This window comes from Dendrobium catenatum, unplaced genomic scaffold (assembly GCF_001605985.2).
Source record: "Dendrobium catenatum unplaced genomic scaffold, ASM160598v2 fragScaff_scaffold_91, whole genome shotgun sequence".
NCBI classification, from domain to species: domain Eukaryota; kingdom Viridiplantae; phylum Streptophyta; class Magnoliopsida; order Asparagales; family Orchidaceae; genus Dendrobium; species Dendrobium catenatum.
Genome location: NW_021318553.1, coordinates 177,067 through 196,169, shown reverse-complemented (window position 1 = coordinate 196,169; position 19,103 = coordinate 177,067). Strand labels below are relative to the sequence as shown.

At 33.6% G+C, this 19,103-nt stretch overlaps 1 protein-coding gene across 5 annotated transcripts in view; it reads right to left on the bottom strand.

The window, feature by feature from the left end:
• Positions 1-9,415: 9,415 nt before the first annotated feature.
• The window catches only part of LOC110096045 (protein OPAQUE10), a 32,356-nt gene continuing 22,668 nt past the window's right edge, over positions 9,416-19,103 (bottom strand). For all 5 annotated transcript variants that reach the window (XM_028696860.1, XM_020821806.2, XM_020821808.2 and 2 more), the window contains 2 exons: positions 9,891-10,048; positions 9,416-9,794 (listed from right to left, as the gene is read on the bottom strand). In XM_028696860.1, the coding sequence (XP_028552693.1) occupies positions 9,653-9,794; positions 9,891-10,048 (300 nt within the window). In that variant the 3' untranslated portion in view covers positions 9,416-9,652. The remainder of the gene's footprint in view (positions 9,795-9,890; positions 10,049-19,103) is intronic.

Below are 19,103 nucleotides of genomic sequence, written 5' to 3'. Positions count from 1 at the left end.
ATATATAATTCTTTTTGGGACCTTAAAAATTATAAAAAAATATCCATAAAATAAATAATTTTATTCAAAAAATATCAGTGAAGTTGGTTTGCAAAATAGACACATGATGATTCTAAAATCCTCACTTATACTGATAGGTACCGATCCCTTTAGGATTTTCATCGATGCCCATAAATTATGAAAAAAATTGTGTAAGTAAAATATTACAATTAAAATACTATGACGAAGACAGTTTATGATTTGGAGTTATAATGATTGAAAAAATATATTTATCTGAGTCAAAATACGGGTTATTACACATTATACTTGTGGTTGGAGTAGTATTCACTTCCTCACAAGTTCAGCTCCTTACAATTAAACATATTTGCAATTCCTTTGCTTTCTTATGCATGTATTACAAGATTTCAACTTTGTTTGGGATGATTTTTTATTGCTTTTTAAATCAATTTTTTAGTACAAAAATATCTAGAACTAAAAAATTTTATACTAGAAAACTACTTTAGAAATCATTAATAAAGCCGACACAAATGAAACCTTAATTAGTGTGATTGATTTTAATGAAAATTACAACATTTTGTTGTTTTTTTTTTCTTTTGGTGTGCGATTCCAACATCGAACGATTCAAATGATTTAAATTTTCTCACTAAATTTCTTCAAGTTTGGCAATCATTAAATTATTGTTAATGAGAATTTCTCATTTTTTGCTAGTTTACATCAAATGAAGGCAAGTTCTTATTCTAGTTTGTGGTCTTCAAAGCGACTAATTCTAAACTATGCTTGTACATAAAATGTCATACTTACACGTATTGAAAATGTGTTGATTTTAATGATTTTAGATTGGAATCAAGGTAGAAGAGATGTACTTCCGATGCATCAAATTAATATAGTGTAAGGTCTTGTTTGGGACATCTTTCTTACTGCTTTCTAAAGAATCTTTTCTGTTCAAAAAATTTTATAATAGAAAGTTGTTTTAGGAAGCAATAAGAAAATTGTCCTAAACAAAGCCTAAATATTATTATATGCGCTTTTCTTATAACGTCTCTTGTTTCCTCACAATGTAGTAAGCGAATTATTAAATGTGTTTGCATACAAATTTAATTTCCAAGAAAATCTTATGGATTAACTTTACACAAATGATGCTTTTATGCAAATCTCAGCACTTGGATGTGAATGATTCTCTAAAAATATAAAAATAGTTTGAAAAAAAAAATTACTCCATTAGTATTTTTCACTAATGGTTTAGCTTTGTTTTATAAGAAAAATAAAAGTAAAATTTACAAAAAAGTTTTTTTTTTTATGTTCTTCAAATAGAACAAGGTTGACAACAAATTTTTTTATTATTATTATTTTTTAATTTTTTATGATTTCCTCTTAATTGCCAACCCCACGTAGTGCGATAAAAATTTGATGTTGTTGTTGTTAATGCTGTGAATTCATCTTAATTGGCCCTAAGGGTGAGTACACTTGATTGGATGTATTGAATTTGTTGGTGACTTCATTGTGCATGTAATGACTTCTAGGCATTGATCCAATTTAATTGGCTTAACTTACGCTCAACATATGGTGATCAACAAGATTGGTCTAACTTAGCCTTGTTGAATTAGAATATACATTAACTTTTGTGATTACTTATACCTTTTAAAAATCTTAAAAGAACAATACAACAACAATAACAACAATAACAACAACATCAAGCATTTATCCCACTACGCAGGGTTATAATAGAATAGAAAAAAAAAATATTGAACTTGTACATTAATTATGGTTATTTTTGTAGATTTGATAGCTCTTCTCTACACATCATTGCCAAGAGAAGCCTATAAATACTTCATAACATTCTTTTTGAAGAGTTATCTTAAGCTTTTTTTATCTTTGAAGAAATCGGTCAAGTCAGTTCTCCAATAAAGATGTTGCTTTCATGTTGTTAAAAAAGTATATGGAATGAGAGAGGCACACCACATTTTATTAGTTTTGTTCTTCATTCTCTTAGAAGAAGATTAAAGATGATAAAATTGAGAAGATTGATATAGGAGATAACGGTGAATTTGAGTTGCCCGGTACAAGTGACCTTTTTGAACAACTTTCCCAAAAATAAATACAATTTATGACCTATCTTTGTCTATTCCATCTTTGATGGAAACAACAAAAACTTTTTACTAACATTATCATTGCATCTAACCAACTATCGACTTAGGCGGTTGAGTGAGTTATTGATTCTCCAAATTAACTCACTATGTAGGGTGACAAATGATATCACAACTAGTTTGAGGGAAGGAGAAAAGAAAGTTAATTCTGAAGATGGCGTTGAAATTTTAAGATCTGCCCAAGTGTTGACTTCTAAGTTGGCAACTATGGAAGTTTTAGTTCTATCACTCAAGAATTTTTAATCGTTGAAAGAGATGGTACTTTCCCTTCAAGTGAACTTAAAGCTTGAAAAGATAAAGACTGATGAGATAATCATTGAGCTCTAATTTGTTAAAAAAACTAAAGAAAATTGCTTAGGAAACTTAATGGATATGTTTGTTGCACTGATTGCTTAGATTTTGCTTTAAGTGAAGTTGCATTGGACATTATACAATAATTGAGTGATTTGAAGGATGAAATCATCCTTTCAAAGAAAAAATTTGCATTATTTAGTTCCCATAATGTCCTCATTCTAGCAAGCTGTCGCTTCCTGCAACCATTGACTTCCTCCTTGCTTCTTATTCCTTTAGCTTCATGTATACTGCCAGGTAATCTAGAGTAGCTTGTAGCTATAATATAGGCTTTGCAAGAGGTATCTTTCTTTGAAAATTTTTATATTATCCACTTGGGTGTGATTCTTGTTAGCACTTTGCCATCACCATGCCCTCCACCCAACGATTCTTCCTTAGTCATCATCACTCAAGTTGATAAGGGCTAGATGCTTTTTAGAAAGTCCCTAAGGCTCCTTGTAGTCATACCATAAAATCCTTGGAGCCAAGCTTTTATGCTCAATCGAAGATGCTAGAGAGGCATAGCCAATAAGTATATTGCTGACTTTTCCATAGTTGCTAACTTCTTGTGTACATGCATGTGCAAATTGACAACCTCAACAACATGCACATTGTTACCAATTGTACCACTTGTTCTTCCTGCCAAACAAATGAATCGCCATTCTTTTCGACCACTTGACCCATCAAAACTACCATCTTTTACTTGTTAGCTATTCTCCTAAATTTCTTTTAGGAGTTATAGCCTAACACACTCACATGTCGATCCCTTTGATCGATATGGTGTGAGCACATCCACCTCCAACCAAGGCTATCAATAATTGTATTACTCGGGTTGAGTTATCGACCCCATTCACTTTTATATGTAAGCCTTCTTTATGAACACAATTCCTCATGGGTTCTCATCATAATCATCTTATTCTATTCAATAAACATTTAGATGTTTTAAAATATTTATTATAATAATTATTAAAAGACATTAAATGCTAACATGATAGCTTAAATTAAATATAAACAATTTAGATGTTCACTTACTATATCTTTTTGTTTATTTAAAGGAATATATTAGGATGCATGTAGTGTGAGGCCTTAAAAGGCCCATGCTGCATTACACCTCTTTCTCACCTCTCATGTCCCATTTTATTATCTTTTCTAATAATAACTGAAGATTTAGTACACTTTATTACTATACATTTGTCTCCTTTTTTTGTTTCTAGAAAAACATTTAGAGTTTCTAGTAAATTTTAAAAAGATAAATATAAAATCAAACAAAATTTATTTTCTTTAAGTATGACAATTAGCCATCTCTTCCAATAATAACTTTAAAAATAAACATTATATAAATATGATTTGAGCAATACAGTGTAACAATATTTGATTATGCACCTTCAAACCTTATTCTTTGGATTGAATAGACAAAAGCCTAACCGGCACATGCATAATTGCATGGCCTAAGTTATACAACATATATAATTAAAATATGTGTATTTTTAACCATCATGCACATATCTCTTCCTGGCATCAATTGGAATATCTTTCATTATGTTTATACATAACATAATTAATTTTAATTTATTTAGGAGGACTTAGATGATATCCCTAGAATAATGAGTAAAGTTATGTCACCAGCCTAGGTTTTTTCCTCTTAAGTAGGCATTTTAAAGGGGTTCTCCAATATTATGTTTTCTTTTACCTAATTTTAGGTTATTCTCTCACAAATTAATTAAGGAAATATAAGCCACATCTCTTAGAGTTTAGGCTCCTTTTCGGGTAATTCCTTCAATTTTCATTCCCTTAGGTTGATTTCAAAAAACCATCACATCATTGACTTTGTGGAACTAAAGTCCCATATATCTATATTATATAATTACGTCATCTAGCTACCTTTTCATCTATCTTGTGCTTGTTGAGTCTTACCCTATTAGGGGCCTGTCCTCCATTATATATGGAAAACGTCTAGATCCCCTTTGGTTGAATCCACAAACATGAATTACTATCCTAAAGCAAAAGAGTTATTTGAGAATCACAATCATAATGTAATTAAAAATAGATGCTTACACCCATCTAAAATTAGAATTTCCATTATCAAAATTAATCATATTTGGCATCATGTATCAAGCTGGGGAAATTTCTTATTTGATTATGTATATTTTTTTCTTTCATGTCTGTGATAAGAGACATCTTTACTTTCCAAGGTAATACGATCCTTTTGAGTTTATCAAAGCCTTGGTCGATAATTGTAATATATTATAAAAGAAGTTGAATTAAATCCATCAAGCATCAATTGAATTCATTTTAAGGTGCATAACAAACATGTATAGCCCTATTCATAACTATGAAAACTAGCATGCCTCATTTTATCCTTGCTCATTCAAAGTTAAGGCTATGACCTTACCTAAGGGCGAGAATTTAGTAAACAGTGCATATGTTGCATGGAGATACATAGTTGAGATGCTTTTAAAAGTTTCTTATAAAGTTTCTCCTATATGTTGCAAGCTTTTATAATCAAGATTTTCTTCAACACATACACTCTCAAATTCAACATGGACATCCTACTGAGATTACAAACCAAATAGGATATTAATTTAATGTCATGGTTTATAGTTGCCAAATTAAAGTCAAAAGCATCTGCTTTGGTGTTCTTGACATTGATTCATGCAAAGGAGAGCTATCTTGATTGATCAACGTCACATAGATAGACACCCCACTTAAAAAAAATTATGGAAAGATTTCTAGGAAGTAATGAAGCTTGATCCTATGAAAGATTATATCATCTTTTACTCTTATTTTTGTGCAAGAGTTAACCTTAATAGGATGATGCAACATTATTGATTATACAAATAGCATATATTGATGAAGTGGTTGATTGATGTGGAATATTAAGCAGTGATCATGAGTTTTTGTAAACGCGTGAGCCATGTTAACAACTTAAGTAATGAATTTACATAGAAGGTGTGAATGACACAATCAATTAGGGAGAAAATGACAAAGCTATATGAGGAGTCAGTGGTGAATTTTTTGATGAGGTGCAAGTGATGTAGCAAACTATAGAATGAGCAACAAAGTTGTTTGAAGTGGGGTGAACTAGCAATATAGTGAGTGGAAAAGAGTTTTAAGGAGCAAGTGACGAGGGTTGCAATATTATGCGATGATGAATATGATGTTTACAATATTAAATAATGATGGTAGTTGCCTTTTGATGTTGATGAAGACATTTGTTACGTGTTGGTGGAAAATATAGAACTTGATGCATTTGATAATTAATTAGAGTTGCTTTAATGTAAGATATCACTTAGTTTACTTGAGAATATAAAATTTAACATTAAGATAGGTCCCCATGTAAGTTAGTTGTTATGATTACAAATTTATATGATGGTAGGGACAACGACATGGTTGGAGGTGATTGTAATGCAATCTTAGTTGAAGTTGAATGTGTTCTAGCTCTACTAGACATGGTTATGACACCATTTTTGTTGGAGATGGTTGTGGTTTAGATCTTATTGTGCAAAGCAATGATGATGTATTCAAGGAGATAATTGTGTTATGAAGCGATAGTATAAGTCCTATGTAGTGATGACTATGGCACAAGTGCGGTTATGATGCAAGTCTTTGAGGAGATAAATGTGATGCAAAAAAATTAGTTATAACACATGTTTGAGTCTCAATGAGATGGTTATGATGCAATCAATGTTGCAATATAGTGCCTGATTGTGGTAATAGCTATGAAGGATGTAGCATAGGTTTTGGAGGAGATTATTAAGACACAAGAAAGGTAATGAATTAGTCTTAAAAGAAGATGGCTATAACAAAAGCTAAGTTATGGAATATACCTTAAGACTATAATGTAATCAAGATTGTGGTGCATGTTTTGAAGTAAATGATTGTAGTGCAATTGAGGTTCATAGATATAACAATAACTATGATGTAAGTGAAGTTGTGGCACATGTCTTCATGATATGATTATGTTATAAATAACATTATATGCAGGCATGGATGCATTGATGATGGAAGTGAGGTTACAACACAGGTATTGGAGGACATTTCTATGATAAAAGTGAGGTAGTGGTGTGGTTATTCAAGGATTTTACTAAGGATTCAAGCACATTTGAACATGAAAAATCTTATAGCTTGACCCTAACTACATTTAAGATTTCCCCGAGTTCCGAGCTCCTCTGTGCTATAAAATTTCTACAAATCCTTAATTATGTCTGCTTGTACAAATTTCTATTGGCTTTTTACTCTCCAAAGCTTGAAAATCTTATAGCTCCCTTGACAAGATTGCTCGTAGGATTATCCCTTAGCTATTGTCTCTCCCTTAGACTTGAAAATTTCTACAACTCCCATGATGATGAGAACTTAAAGGATTTCTCTCTAGCTCCAGTCTCTTCTAAGCTTGAAAAATCTTATAGCTTAGAATTCCTTAACGAACATAATTAAGACTTTAGAAATAATTTTCTTTACAATCATATCTACTGTTATATGATATGATATAAAAAAGCACTCTTAGTTCAGTTCGGAAGAACGCTGGTCTCCAAAACTCGATGTCATAGGTTCAAATCCTAGAGAGCGTGATTCCATTTATTTTATGTCGAATTACAATGAAATAATTTAACAAAACAAAGTAGAATTGCAACTAAAATTTGACCTCCTACAAGGAGGAGGTCAATAAAAAAAAGAGATGAATATTCTAATTTGCTTCAAAAGGATCATAACAGCTTTCTTAAATTTTTTTAGTCGAGACGATTAACCTGTTGTGATTAGGGTAGACTCCAACAACTGACAATGTTTCAATGAATAGCCACTAAAAGAATTTGACTAGCTAAATAATTCTGGCAATGTTTCGATGGATAGCCACTAAAAGAATTTGACTAGCTAAAAAAATTGTTGTAAATAGCATGTTTGTGTTTGGTTTGTATTGAATTCATTTTTTTCGTGTGGTTCATGTTGGCTCTAATTAATTAAAAATCAGGTTGGCTCTAATTAATTAAAAAAAATGAAATTTCAACCTTTCTTAAATAACTCATAAAAAATCAAAATAAATATATAAAAAATTAAAAAAAAATTATTTCAGAAATTTTATGATTACAATAACTAATTAAGTACATTTAACAACAAACAATTAATATCTTAGATTACAAATAGAAAATTAACAAGAAAAAATATTGATATATTTCTAAATGATAAATTTTTAGTCAATACAAGCTTAAAATGATCGAACAGTGCCTCCATTCGTGCTTAGCGTATTTAAAATTTAAGCTCAAAATATCGATTCATGTTGGGCTCACTTAACGAATAAATAGAGCACGAGCTTCCTATTGAGCCAAACATAAACTGTTCACAAACAACTCATTTTTTTTGTAAGCGTATCACAAAATTGAGGTAAATACGCACCTCACATTGATATGTTAGTTTTGAGCTTTAACCACTAACTAAGAGGTTTTACGTTTCAAGCTTGTGTATGTGATATGTGCGTGAGCTTGCCATAATTGGCTCAAAAGTCTAAAAAAAGTAAAGGTATACAAAAATATTAATAGCTTAGCAAAGTCAAAAACTTACCTAGCAAAAATGCGTGTAGAACAATGCCAGTGTGCTTCTCTCCTTACACCTTCTAATTATTTAAAAATAAAGAACGAGGATAAATATTATGCCGGCCCAAGGGGGGCTAGCTGAACTAGTCCAACTTGGACCAGTTCTCACCTACAGGAGGTTGTTCAAGGGGGGAGGAATTAACTGGGAGGGGGCGGTTGGAGTAGAGGGGCCCACACACTAATCATGCTTAGTATTGGAGTGAAAATTCAAATTAGGGGTTGTTTAGGGATTAAGAAAATTTCATTTGTCATTAATTGCTTTCTTCTTGCTATGGGTTAGAGGCATCTTGAATTGGTGAAATCTGAATTTGAGATCTAGGGTTTGTTATTGGGCTCTAGGCTTCGGCTAGAGATTTGAAGAGCTGAATCTTTCTCTCGAATTGAAGATTCATTGTATCGTGTTGTTCTTTTCCTTCTCTTATTGAATCTCAAGTGTGCTTCTCCCTATTTTCCTGCAGACTTTTGTGAAAATTGCACCATTATTATTGAAGTTCTCTAAAATTCAGAAGTTTTTCTTGTGTTCCATGATTGTTTTCTATCAATCAACTACATGAAATTAATTTCAGCTTTATAGCAGGCCATAAGGATTGAAGAAACGACTTTAAGAGAAGCATTTGAGCTGTTCCAACAAACTTTTAGGACAGGCTGTTCAATCTGCTGCTGAAATACTTTGGGAACATATTAGCAGAATCTAAATTACATCAGCATCATGTATATCAAATGTTTTACCAGCTTTATTAGTTTCAGACTTTTTTTTCTGTTTATAAAAAAAATGTGTTCAGAAACTATCATTTTAAATGTTCTTCATCTTTATGATTTTATAAATGTATGAAAGTATTATTAATTTGTTTTATACAATTTAAAATAGAGGAACTTAACATAAGATCCTAAAATTGACCATAAATTATCTCTCAATTCGTTGATTAAAATAAAATTTGGTCTAAACTATTAATCTGACTTTTACTATTTTGAATGTTATTATAAGAACAGTGGATATAAATACTGCAATTTCAAAAGTGATTATTAAATAATTAGCTTCATTGATTATTGGATGTCTGAATGTGGACAATGATTGCTGGAATTATATCAAATTAACTCTAAGGCTTCATTTGGTACGTCTTTCTTCCTGCTGCTTAAAACAACTTTCTAGCACAAAATTAAAAATTTTGTACTAAAAAGTTGCTTTTAAAAAAACAGTAAAAAGCTGTCCCAAACGAAGCCTAAATTTATATTAATAATCACATCCTTAAATGCAAATTGAATTGTTGGATTTACCTTATCAATATCAATATAAACTTTAAAGTAACTGCACAAAAGGCGCAGAGACAAACAAGATGAAGGAAAAAATCCATCATATAAACTTTCAATGCTAAATGATTTTATTGAGAAATGTTTACTCTGCATAACTATATACATTGCCGATGTTTTCTCCACTATCTTAAGTAATATGATCAGAAGCAGACTCATGTGTTCATTACTGACAGTAACATTTGCTTATCTATAATGTAAAAAAACTAAAAAATTTCCTCATGTATTTACCATATAAAGGGTGAAGCATTTTGATATGCACCAAAAAAAAAAAAATCATAATTCTTAGAACTTGAGCTTTTCAGCAGGGTATAATGAGTCGGATTTACCAATCTTAATTTTCCTTGTAGTGAAGAATTCCCGGTTTGGCTTCTGGATTTGGAATGGCATCCACGTTTCATTTTTTTCTTCTTTATCATTCTTCTGCCTGCCATTTGAAGTTATTTTAACAGATTTTAAATTGAGTGCAGAAGGAAATGTGGAAAGAATTGATAAAATTTTTCACATGCAGATGATTCCATACCTTACATGAAGCAAAAGGACAAAAGCACCAACCATTGTCATCACCCCTGCAACTGATTTTAGAACTTGGTTTCCTGTCTTTCCAACAGTTCTGCCTTCTCTGCTTTTGCTTTTACCACATTCATGTAGCTTAATATCCTTCTGAAACATACTGTGGTCCTATTTAAAAGACAACCTCATAGTTAGTTTTTAAATAAATTTAAGTAAAATATGTATAAAAAAGGAATTTTTATGGGTGCAGAATTCTATGCAAATCAATTTCCTAATATGCCACCCTAATCTTTAATATGACTGATATATCATCCTAATTTAAACTCTTTCAAAGATGCCACCCTACTTAATGTCAAAGAAATATTCCATTAATTATTTTAAACAAAATATCACATGAAAATAACCTTCCATATAACAAGGGTAAGGTCGAATACTCAAATATCAAACTTAGCCTAAGTACTATTGGGTTGAGCAGGCAGAGTAAATTTAAGCTTCCAAGCTAGAAGCTCTACCAAACACACCTATTGATCTGGTAGAGTGAGGTTAAGTGAGTCTTTAAGGCCTCGGCCAGCTTTACTGTTAAAACTAAAGAAATGAGTAAAGAAGAGAGAGAAAGGAGAGAGCCTCAATAGTATTTCTTGTGTAAATGAAAGAGCCAAGGCACATTATTTATAGGCAAGTAGAGCTAAAGGGAGCCACCCAAAGGCCATGTAAGATAGAAAACTAAGTACAGAAATGTTGGATATTATATACATTTTAACAATAAGGGACAAAATAGGTAAGGAAATGCAATTCAGCCTCTCCAATGGAAGTAAAAATAAATAGGAACCTCCCACTCAATGCAAAATAAAGCTAGATTTGATTGCATTAATCTTAGGCTGGATTTTTAGAATTGATTGCTGATTAATTAATTAAGTTTGATTTCTTGATTTGAGAGGTGATTAGTTCCTTCCAATTTATCACCATCTAGCAATTCTTCCAAAATGGGAAGGTACGGTTGAAGAGAGACCGATTTGCCATGCACTGCATTAAGTTGAGAATATATATTGATCATTCCAAGCATAGAAATGAGATTCTCAAATTGAATTTGATTAAGGTCTATATTGAAGATATCTTGCCTGAGATTTTGTTAGGGTGAAACTAACTTTAATGATGTATTAGCCAGCCCAGTCAACATTAATAAAAAATTTCATACTATCTATTCCTTTTTTGTTAAATAAACCTTTTCCCAAAGACATTTTAGAATATAAAGAGGTTCCACAGTGGGAGCATTCATAAATCAATTTACACTACAGAAAAATAAATATCCCGTAGCATGAGAAAGATATATGAGTTTTTTTTGACAAACCATATGTGATCTTCCTGCTCTTTTGAGTAACCATACTGTGAATCTATTGAACCAAGCTCATAGGAGATATTTTAGGAAAGGTGCTCTGCTAGGGTTTCCCCTCTGCGTCGCCGCCTCCTGAAGATTTTCCTCGTTCTCCTCCTCCGGCGAGGCCGGAGGACCCCATATGGATTTTTAAGTTTCCAAACTTTGTCTTTGTTATTAGTGGTCTTGAATCCGGGAGAAATATTCTTATATACTTCCCTTTTAAGGTCTTCATTTAAGAAGGATTTTTTAGCATCTAGTTGGTGAAGGGGACAATAAAGTTAACAAGAAAAAAGAGAATGACCCAAAAAGAGCTAAATTTAACAACCCATGCAAAATTTTTTTAATAATTAATCCCATAAATTTGAGTAAATATTTTTGCAACAAATTCAGCTTTATATCTTTCAATGCTTCAATTAGCCTAATATTTTTGTATTTAAAATATATTTTCCCCCAACATGTTTCTTGTCTTTTGGTAAGATTGAGAGTTTAAAATATATTTGGTCCCAACATGTTTCTTTTGTTTGGGTAAGATTGAGAGTTTTCATATGCCATTCTTTTCAAGTGCTTGTAATTTTTTTTATGGACAAAATCTATCCATTTAAATATTTTTATTGTTTCAAGAATGTTATTGGGATGTCCACGCTAGAAAGATACTATAAAAGCTTGAAACTGAGGAGATAAATTATCAATAGAGATGTACCATATTATAAAATCCTTGTACCTTTAATGTCTAAATGGATAATTGAAACTTGGATTACAAATGTTTGTTGTTTTCTAAATATCTATTATAAAAAATGCCGTTATTTCTAGCTCTTTCTATATGACCATAAGCAATTTCAATGGGCTAAGAAAATGAGTTTCAAAAAGATGAGGGAGAGTTGTGGGTTTATAATGAGTGGGTTAAATATTCTCATAAAACTCATATTCATTAAGAGTGTTAGAATTCTTCCTCAGTATGTGAATTTATGAAAAAAATATTACATCCAGTGGAGTAGCATTTATTTTTCTTAGCATAGTACATTTATGTTCTTGTTATTAAGTTAAATAACCAATAAAAAAACATTTGATGTCTTTTGAGTCGAGATTGTTCCGATCATGAGGTGAGATATGAATAAATGCAGAACATACAAAGAGTTTGAGAGGAATAATATAGACATGTCTAATTATAGGGTATATTTTGAAGATGACTTGACAATGAATTTTAAAGTTTAGAATACTTGATGATATACGGTTAACAAGATATGCAACAATCAAAATAACTTCTCAATAATATTTTAGAATATTGATAGTGATCATAATGGATCTAATAACTTCTAGAAGATGCCTATTTTTTATTTCAACAATTACTTTTTGTTGAAAGTATATATGCATGAACTTTGGTGAATAATTCTTCATTGAAGAAGGTAGTCCTTAAGAATGTAATAAAAATATCCTCTTCTATTATTAGTCATGAGTATATGAATTTGGGCTTTAAACTAGGTTTATATGTGGAGATGGAATTTTTTAATAGCTTGAGAAGCCCCAAATTTGTCTTTCACGAAAAAAAATCTAAGTAGCACTAGTGTTGTCATCAATAAAGGTTATGAAACATCTAGCCCCCACCTCAAATGCTACTATGAATGATAAACAAAAATTAAGAGGAATTATAGGAATGGCTAGAATAAGTGTTCCTAGTGTGTTTTGATAAATAGCAAGTTTCATATTGAAATGATTCATGATTTTTATTATGATATTTTGAGATGCAAAAATTTAGATGACCAAAATGGAGATGCCATAACATGATTGCACTCTCTTTAGGAAAAGATATATTTTGATCATGTTTTAATTGTAATTCAAATTTTTCTTCATCAACTAGGAGGTAGAGTCTAACATTCTCTTTATCATTGCCAATCCTCCTCCTAGAGACTCATCCTTGAATACATATTTTGATCATGCCTGTAGCTAGATATTAATCCGTCGGTAATTCATATTCAACACTTCTTATAACAAGGATATATTTTATAAAATGGGGAGATATCTCAATCCATACAATATATGTTATCAAGTCTATAATTCATGATTAGTTCTTTTCATTTTTTGAATTGAATTAATTCACACTATGCTAATAATTGGTTCCTGAGCCTTGCTTGCAGTTGGTTTAGCAACTCCATTTGCTTTTGATTGAATAATGGGAATATGGAGGAAGGGGGTGCTTTTTTAGAGTTAATTTTAGTTGTAGAGAAGCCATGCCCTTATTCCATGATTTCAAATTAGTAAGCTTCTCATGCAACTTCCCGCAAATTTCGATTATGCATTTGGATTTCCAATGGTGATCAGAATAAGACCTTTTGTTAGGAATTTTTGTTGGATGCAGACATATCATGATAGGTGAGTGTAGAGTTTTTGCAGTGCCTTGATCTCCTATCATGATCTTTTTGAAACTTTTCTCTCTCCGAAATTCGAGAAGACCTTCAAATGGACGGCATAATTTTACTCTAAAATATCATTCTACAAACTTCATCAATATTTTTTGTTTAGACAATAGAGATTTGGTTATCCTATATTTCTCAACTACTTTTTTAATACTTAGATTGTATCCCCATGATACTCCCATCTAATTTCTCGAAGGCATTCAATTGCAACCAATACCTATTAACAACATCATAATACTGAGTAACAGAGATGATCTTCTGAGAACACATTTGATTTCAAGTTACTAGATGGTACTATTATTGTCCGAGTATATTTCTTTTGCTTAATCCTAGATCCGATTTGCAATGCCATAGAATATTAAAATTTGCCCAAATTCATTTTTTATGATGATAATGAAAAAAGACTATATTATTTTTAGATCTCTATGATCTAAACTTTTGCTCTCCTTTTGAAAATGAAAGGACATAGTAGTGAGATAATCATCCTTACCTTCCCCACTTATAAACATCATAATTGATTGAGCCCATTAGAGATAGTTTCATCTATTTAGCTTGTGCCCAATGAGTGATGGATTGGAGAGAAGATTTCATAATTGTCGATGTGGTTAGGAATGATTGTTTCATGGTAGGAGATGGTGATAGAGGAGAAGCTTCTATTGAAAGCAACTCCATATGTAACTATAATTAGGCTTAAGATTGAGGAAAACTTCAGGAGAAGAGAAAAGATAAGAGGATTTAACTATAATTAGGGTTAAGATTGACAAAGAACTTCATGAGATGAGAAAGGATCAGAGGAGATTATTCTGATACCATGTTAATACTCAATTGTTTTTCTTATGTCAAAGAAGGAACCAAGTTACATTATTTATCAACGAGTAAGGACAGCTAAGGGAGGCTGACCAAAGGCCATATTAGGTAGAAAACTAGTATAAATAGAATACTAGTATAAAATACTTAGAATTAAATTCATAGAATCTATCAACTCCTAATGGAAATAAATAACAAGAAAAATAATGCAAAATAGATAAGGAGATGAAGGGAAAATCTGGAGGAACTAGCTTCCGTCCATCCCAATTTGGGCATGAGTTTTGGAATTGATTGTCGATTAATTTAAGCTGATTTAAGGATTTGATTGGTGATTGATTCCTTCCAAATACAGAAGGGGTAGTGGAAGAGAGCTCAAATTTCTTCAGTTATGTCTAGACTTAGTTAACTTGATGGGGACATCGACAAGAGATTACGATGCATTTATCAGAGGAAACAATGGAGATCAATGACCATGATGGAGAGCCATTACTTTTCATGCACTTTATGTATTATTTATTTTTATATTTCAGCTTTTCCGATTTTACCCCTATGGGTAGTTAGTTTGCTATTATAGCCCAAGGGGTATTCTAGTCTATTTTCTTTTGTCATGTTGAGGCCTATATATATGGCCCCTTCTTATGTATGGGGATGATGATTGATTGAATAAAATTTTGAGTTTCCTTTGTCTTCCTCAATGTTGAGTGTTTGAGAGAAGAAAGAAGGCCCTAGGTGAGGGCGATCGCAATACCCATCAGCCTTTGGAAGGGTCTGAGGCTTGCAGCTCAACTTTTTTGCTCCTCTTGTCTCCTCCGGCCTCTCCCCTCTCTCCCCCACACCATCGGCCTGCTTCCTCTCCATAGGGACGGCAGCACCCTTTCTCTCCAATCTCATTAATTGGAATCCAATTAAGGATCCAATTAACTAAATCTCTATCCCTAATTCCCTCCCAACCTCATTTAGTTTCAAATTTCAAATTTGAAATTCCCCTAACCCTATTTTAATTAAAATCTGAATTTACTTTCAAATTTTACAATTAACTCCATCTCCAATTTATATCCTAGCCGCCTCTCTCATAACCAAACCCTAGCCTACAGTCGGCCTTCCCCTCTCCTCCCTCTCCTTCCCTACTTGCTTCACAAACAAACCACCCCAAGGAGTCCACGAGAGGAGCCTTCCACACCCATGGATGGCCGACCCTGAGGTCGAACATGGTTTTGCCTACAACGCACAAGTAGAAATCGATATCGTACTTTCTTCTTTCTATGAACCGGATTGGGAATACGATGACTCCGTGGAGAGCTATGTCAACTGCATCCTTTATTGCCTTGCTGTGACGATTGAAGATCAATAATCCAAAGCACCTTAGCTTCTCATCGGACGATCAACTCCTACACAGCCGACTACCTTCTCTTGGATCAAAGCCATTGGTGTAGCTACCATCTTAGTGGCATCATTTAGTGTGCTAAAAGCATCTCTCCACTAATGCCTTATATTGAGTGTGAGTGAGAACGGTAACTCTTGGTGAAATTTCTAAATATTAAGCTTTGGATTTTATTACGGCATATCTAGTGTTATTGTAATATTTTGAATTGTCTTAACTTGTCTAATCTCGTAAGTTTTGTAACTACATGCCAAGACAAAATTAATAATTGAGAATTCTTATAATCATGCCTTATGACTCATTAACCTTAAAGTAGCACGGTTCATAATACTTTTATTAGTTCCTTGCAATTCTTATGGGTTTCACATCATCTTGGTATCAGAGCATGGTAGGCATGCATTATTAGAGCTAGAAGTTAACCTAGGAGTCTAGCTATCCATTCCTTAGTGTGTTTGCATGCATAACATCACCTAAATATTTTATTTTCTGATTTTTTCTTGCTGTCCAGTGAAAATCTGCATCATCTAGTGACATTTAGGAGAGTGTAACTTAGTATTTAAGTGTTGTCCTCTAGCAACCTCCCTAAAACACCTAGATACTTAAACTACAGTTTCACTTTGCTGTCCAAGGCAGTCCTGCATCATTTATTGTCATTCTAGTGAGTCAAACTTTGCTTTTCTTTGCTGTCCTCAACCCCGGAACATCCCTAATCATACCCAAGTGTTTACCCGTGGATCCGAAGCAAATTCAGCGGACACTAGACCTGATTGTAGGCCAATTAGGAATAGTTACCCAACAAATTAGAGAGACCCAGGATGAGTTAGCAGACTTTAGGAGGCAAGCAGAGAACGCCTAGACAACATCGAATGTTTAGGGAACCCGACAATCTATAAACCTTCAAGACCTCATTCCCCTTATGCCGAAGAGGCTCATACTGATTATGGACCTCTTCAAGACTATTATCGTCCCCACCGAAGACCCCATCAAGAGCCCGTTGGACAAAACCCCACTTGGGGGGATAACGATGCCCAACTGCTTAAAAACATTAGAATTGATGCTCCATCCTTCGATGGCACCCCTAGACCCTCAAGTTTTTCTAGATTGGCTCAAGGGTATGGATAGTTACTTCAAGTGGTATAACATCTCAGAGGCAAGAAAAGTGCGATTTGCTGAAATGAAGTTGACGGGTAGGGCTAGTCAGTACTGAACTAACCTCAAACATATGTTCGAAACCCGAGGGGAATATCCCATCATTGATTGGAGGATGATGAAGCAAGAACTGAAACAAAAATACCTCCCTCCTTCATACTATCCTAGACTCTTAGACCGTTGGAATAGGTTGACCCAAGATAACAAACTAGTCAAAGAGTACATTTATACTTTTGATGGCTTTATAATCTGTTATAGTGGTGAAGAGACCACCACTCCTGCCCAACTTCTTTCTATGTTCAGAGCCGGATTAAGGGAATATCTTAGGAATGAACTTTTCGCCAGAGGAGTGACTACCTTAGAAACTGCTTGTAGTCTTGTGTTAAACCTAGAAGAATCTAGAAGCCATGCCCATTCTAGGAACCAAGACTCTCATCCTAATCCATTCAAATCCTCCTCTAGCGAACCACAAAACAAATCAACTGGCCCCATAACCAGTCGACCCACTGCTGGGTCTTTCCAACCTTGGTCTGACTATAAGGGTAAAACCCCTGAACGAGAGACACCCAAAACCACCGCGGGAACTAAATGCTTTCGATGTCATGGGTATGAACACATTGCCTCTCAATGTCCCAGCCCGTATAAAGTCACAATAATCGAGGAAGGGGTGGATGAAGAGGAAGAACCTGACACCAATTTGGTTCATCATGTTGACGATGAAGAAGAGTTCTTCGATGTTGAGGACCCCGTTGAGTTGCAAGTTGTTAGATGTGCCTTGTCCCAACTCAAGTCGAGCGATGATTGGCGTAGGACATCTATTTTCCATACCTTTATCAAAATTGGAGATAAAAACTGTAAAGTCATCATTGACAGCGGAAGCTACATCAATGTTGTCTCTTCCACAATGATAACCAAACTTAACCTGAAATCGACACCCCACCCAAACCCCTATAAGGTTGCTTGGATTAACTCAACTGCCATGGAAATTAAAGAAAGGAGCCTTATCCCTATAGAGTTCGTGGCATATCAAGAAAAGATTTGATGTGATGTTTTGACCATGGATGTTAGTCAGATTATTCATGGTCGCCCTTGGCTATTTGACAACGATGTCCACATTTATGGGAGGACGAATACCTGTGTATTTGAACATAACAATAAGAGGATCAAACTTAAACCCTCCCAACCCAAGCCTAGTGAGGATGAAGTTAAGCCTAATAAAGGTTTAAACTTCTTGACTCCGAAGGAAATGGATGTTGAGTTTCATCAAGGATCCCCCATGTATGCCCTTGTAGCTAGAGAAGTGCTGACCAAGAGGAACATGTTCCCGATGAAGTCAAACCCCTCTTAGAGACTTTTGTTGATGTCTTCCCGGAAGACTTACCCAACCATCTCCCATCCCTTAGGGATATCCAACATGTCATTGATCCTGTTATGGGAGCTTCTCTGCCCAACCTCCCACATTATTGCATGAACCCAACGGAACATGCTGAGCTAAACAAGCAAGTGGATGAGCTCTTGCAATGTGGCTTCATCAAAGAGAGCCTTAGCCCTTAGCTGTCCCCGCCCTTCTAACCCCCAAAAAGGATGAATCTTGGAAAATGTGTGTTGATAGTCGCGCTATCAACAAAATCACGGTCAAGTAGTGTTTTCCCATCCCGCGTCTAGATGACATGTTAGATATGATGACATGAGCCACCTTTTTTTCTAAGATTGATCTTAAAAGTGGCAACCACAAATTAGAATCCGCCGAGAAGATGAATGGAAAACCACTTTTAAAACCAAGAATGGATTATACGAATGGATGGTTATGCCTTTCAGTCTGAGTAATGCACCGAGCAAATTTATGAGAGTTGTGACCCAGGTCCTAAGACCCTTCTTAGGAAAGTTCATAGTAGTCTACTTCGATGATATACTAATCTATAATAATTCAGTGGATCAACATATTGATCATTTGAAGCAAGTTTGTGAAGTTTTAAAGAAAGAACAATTGTATGTAAATCCTAAGAAGTGTACATTCCTTACTGATCATGTAATTTTTCTTGGATTTATCATATCCTCCCAAGGTAAATCCGCTGACCCTGAGAAAGTGCGAGCAATTAA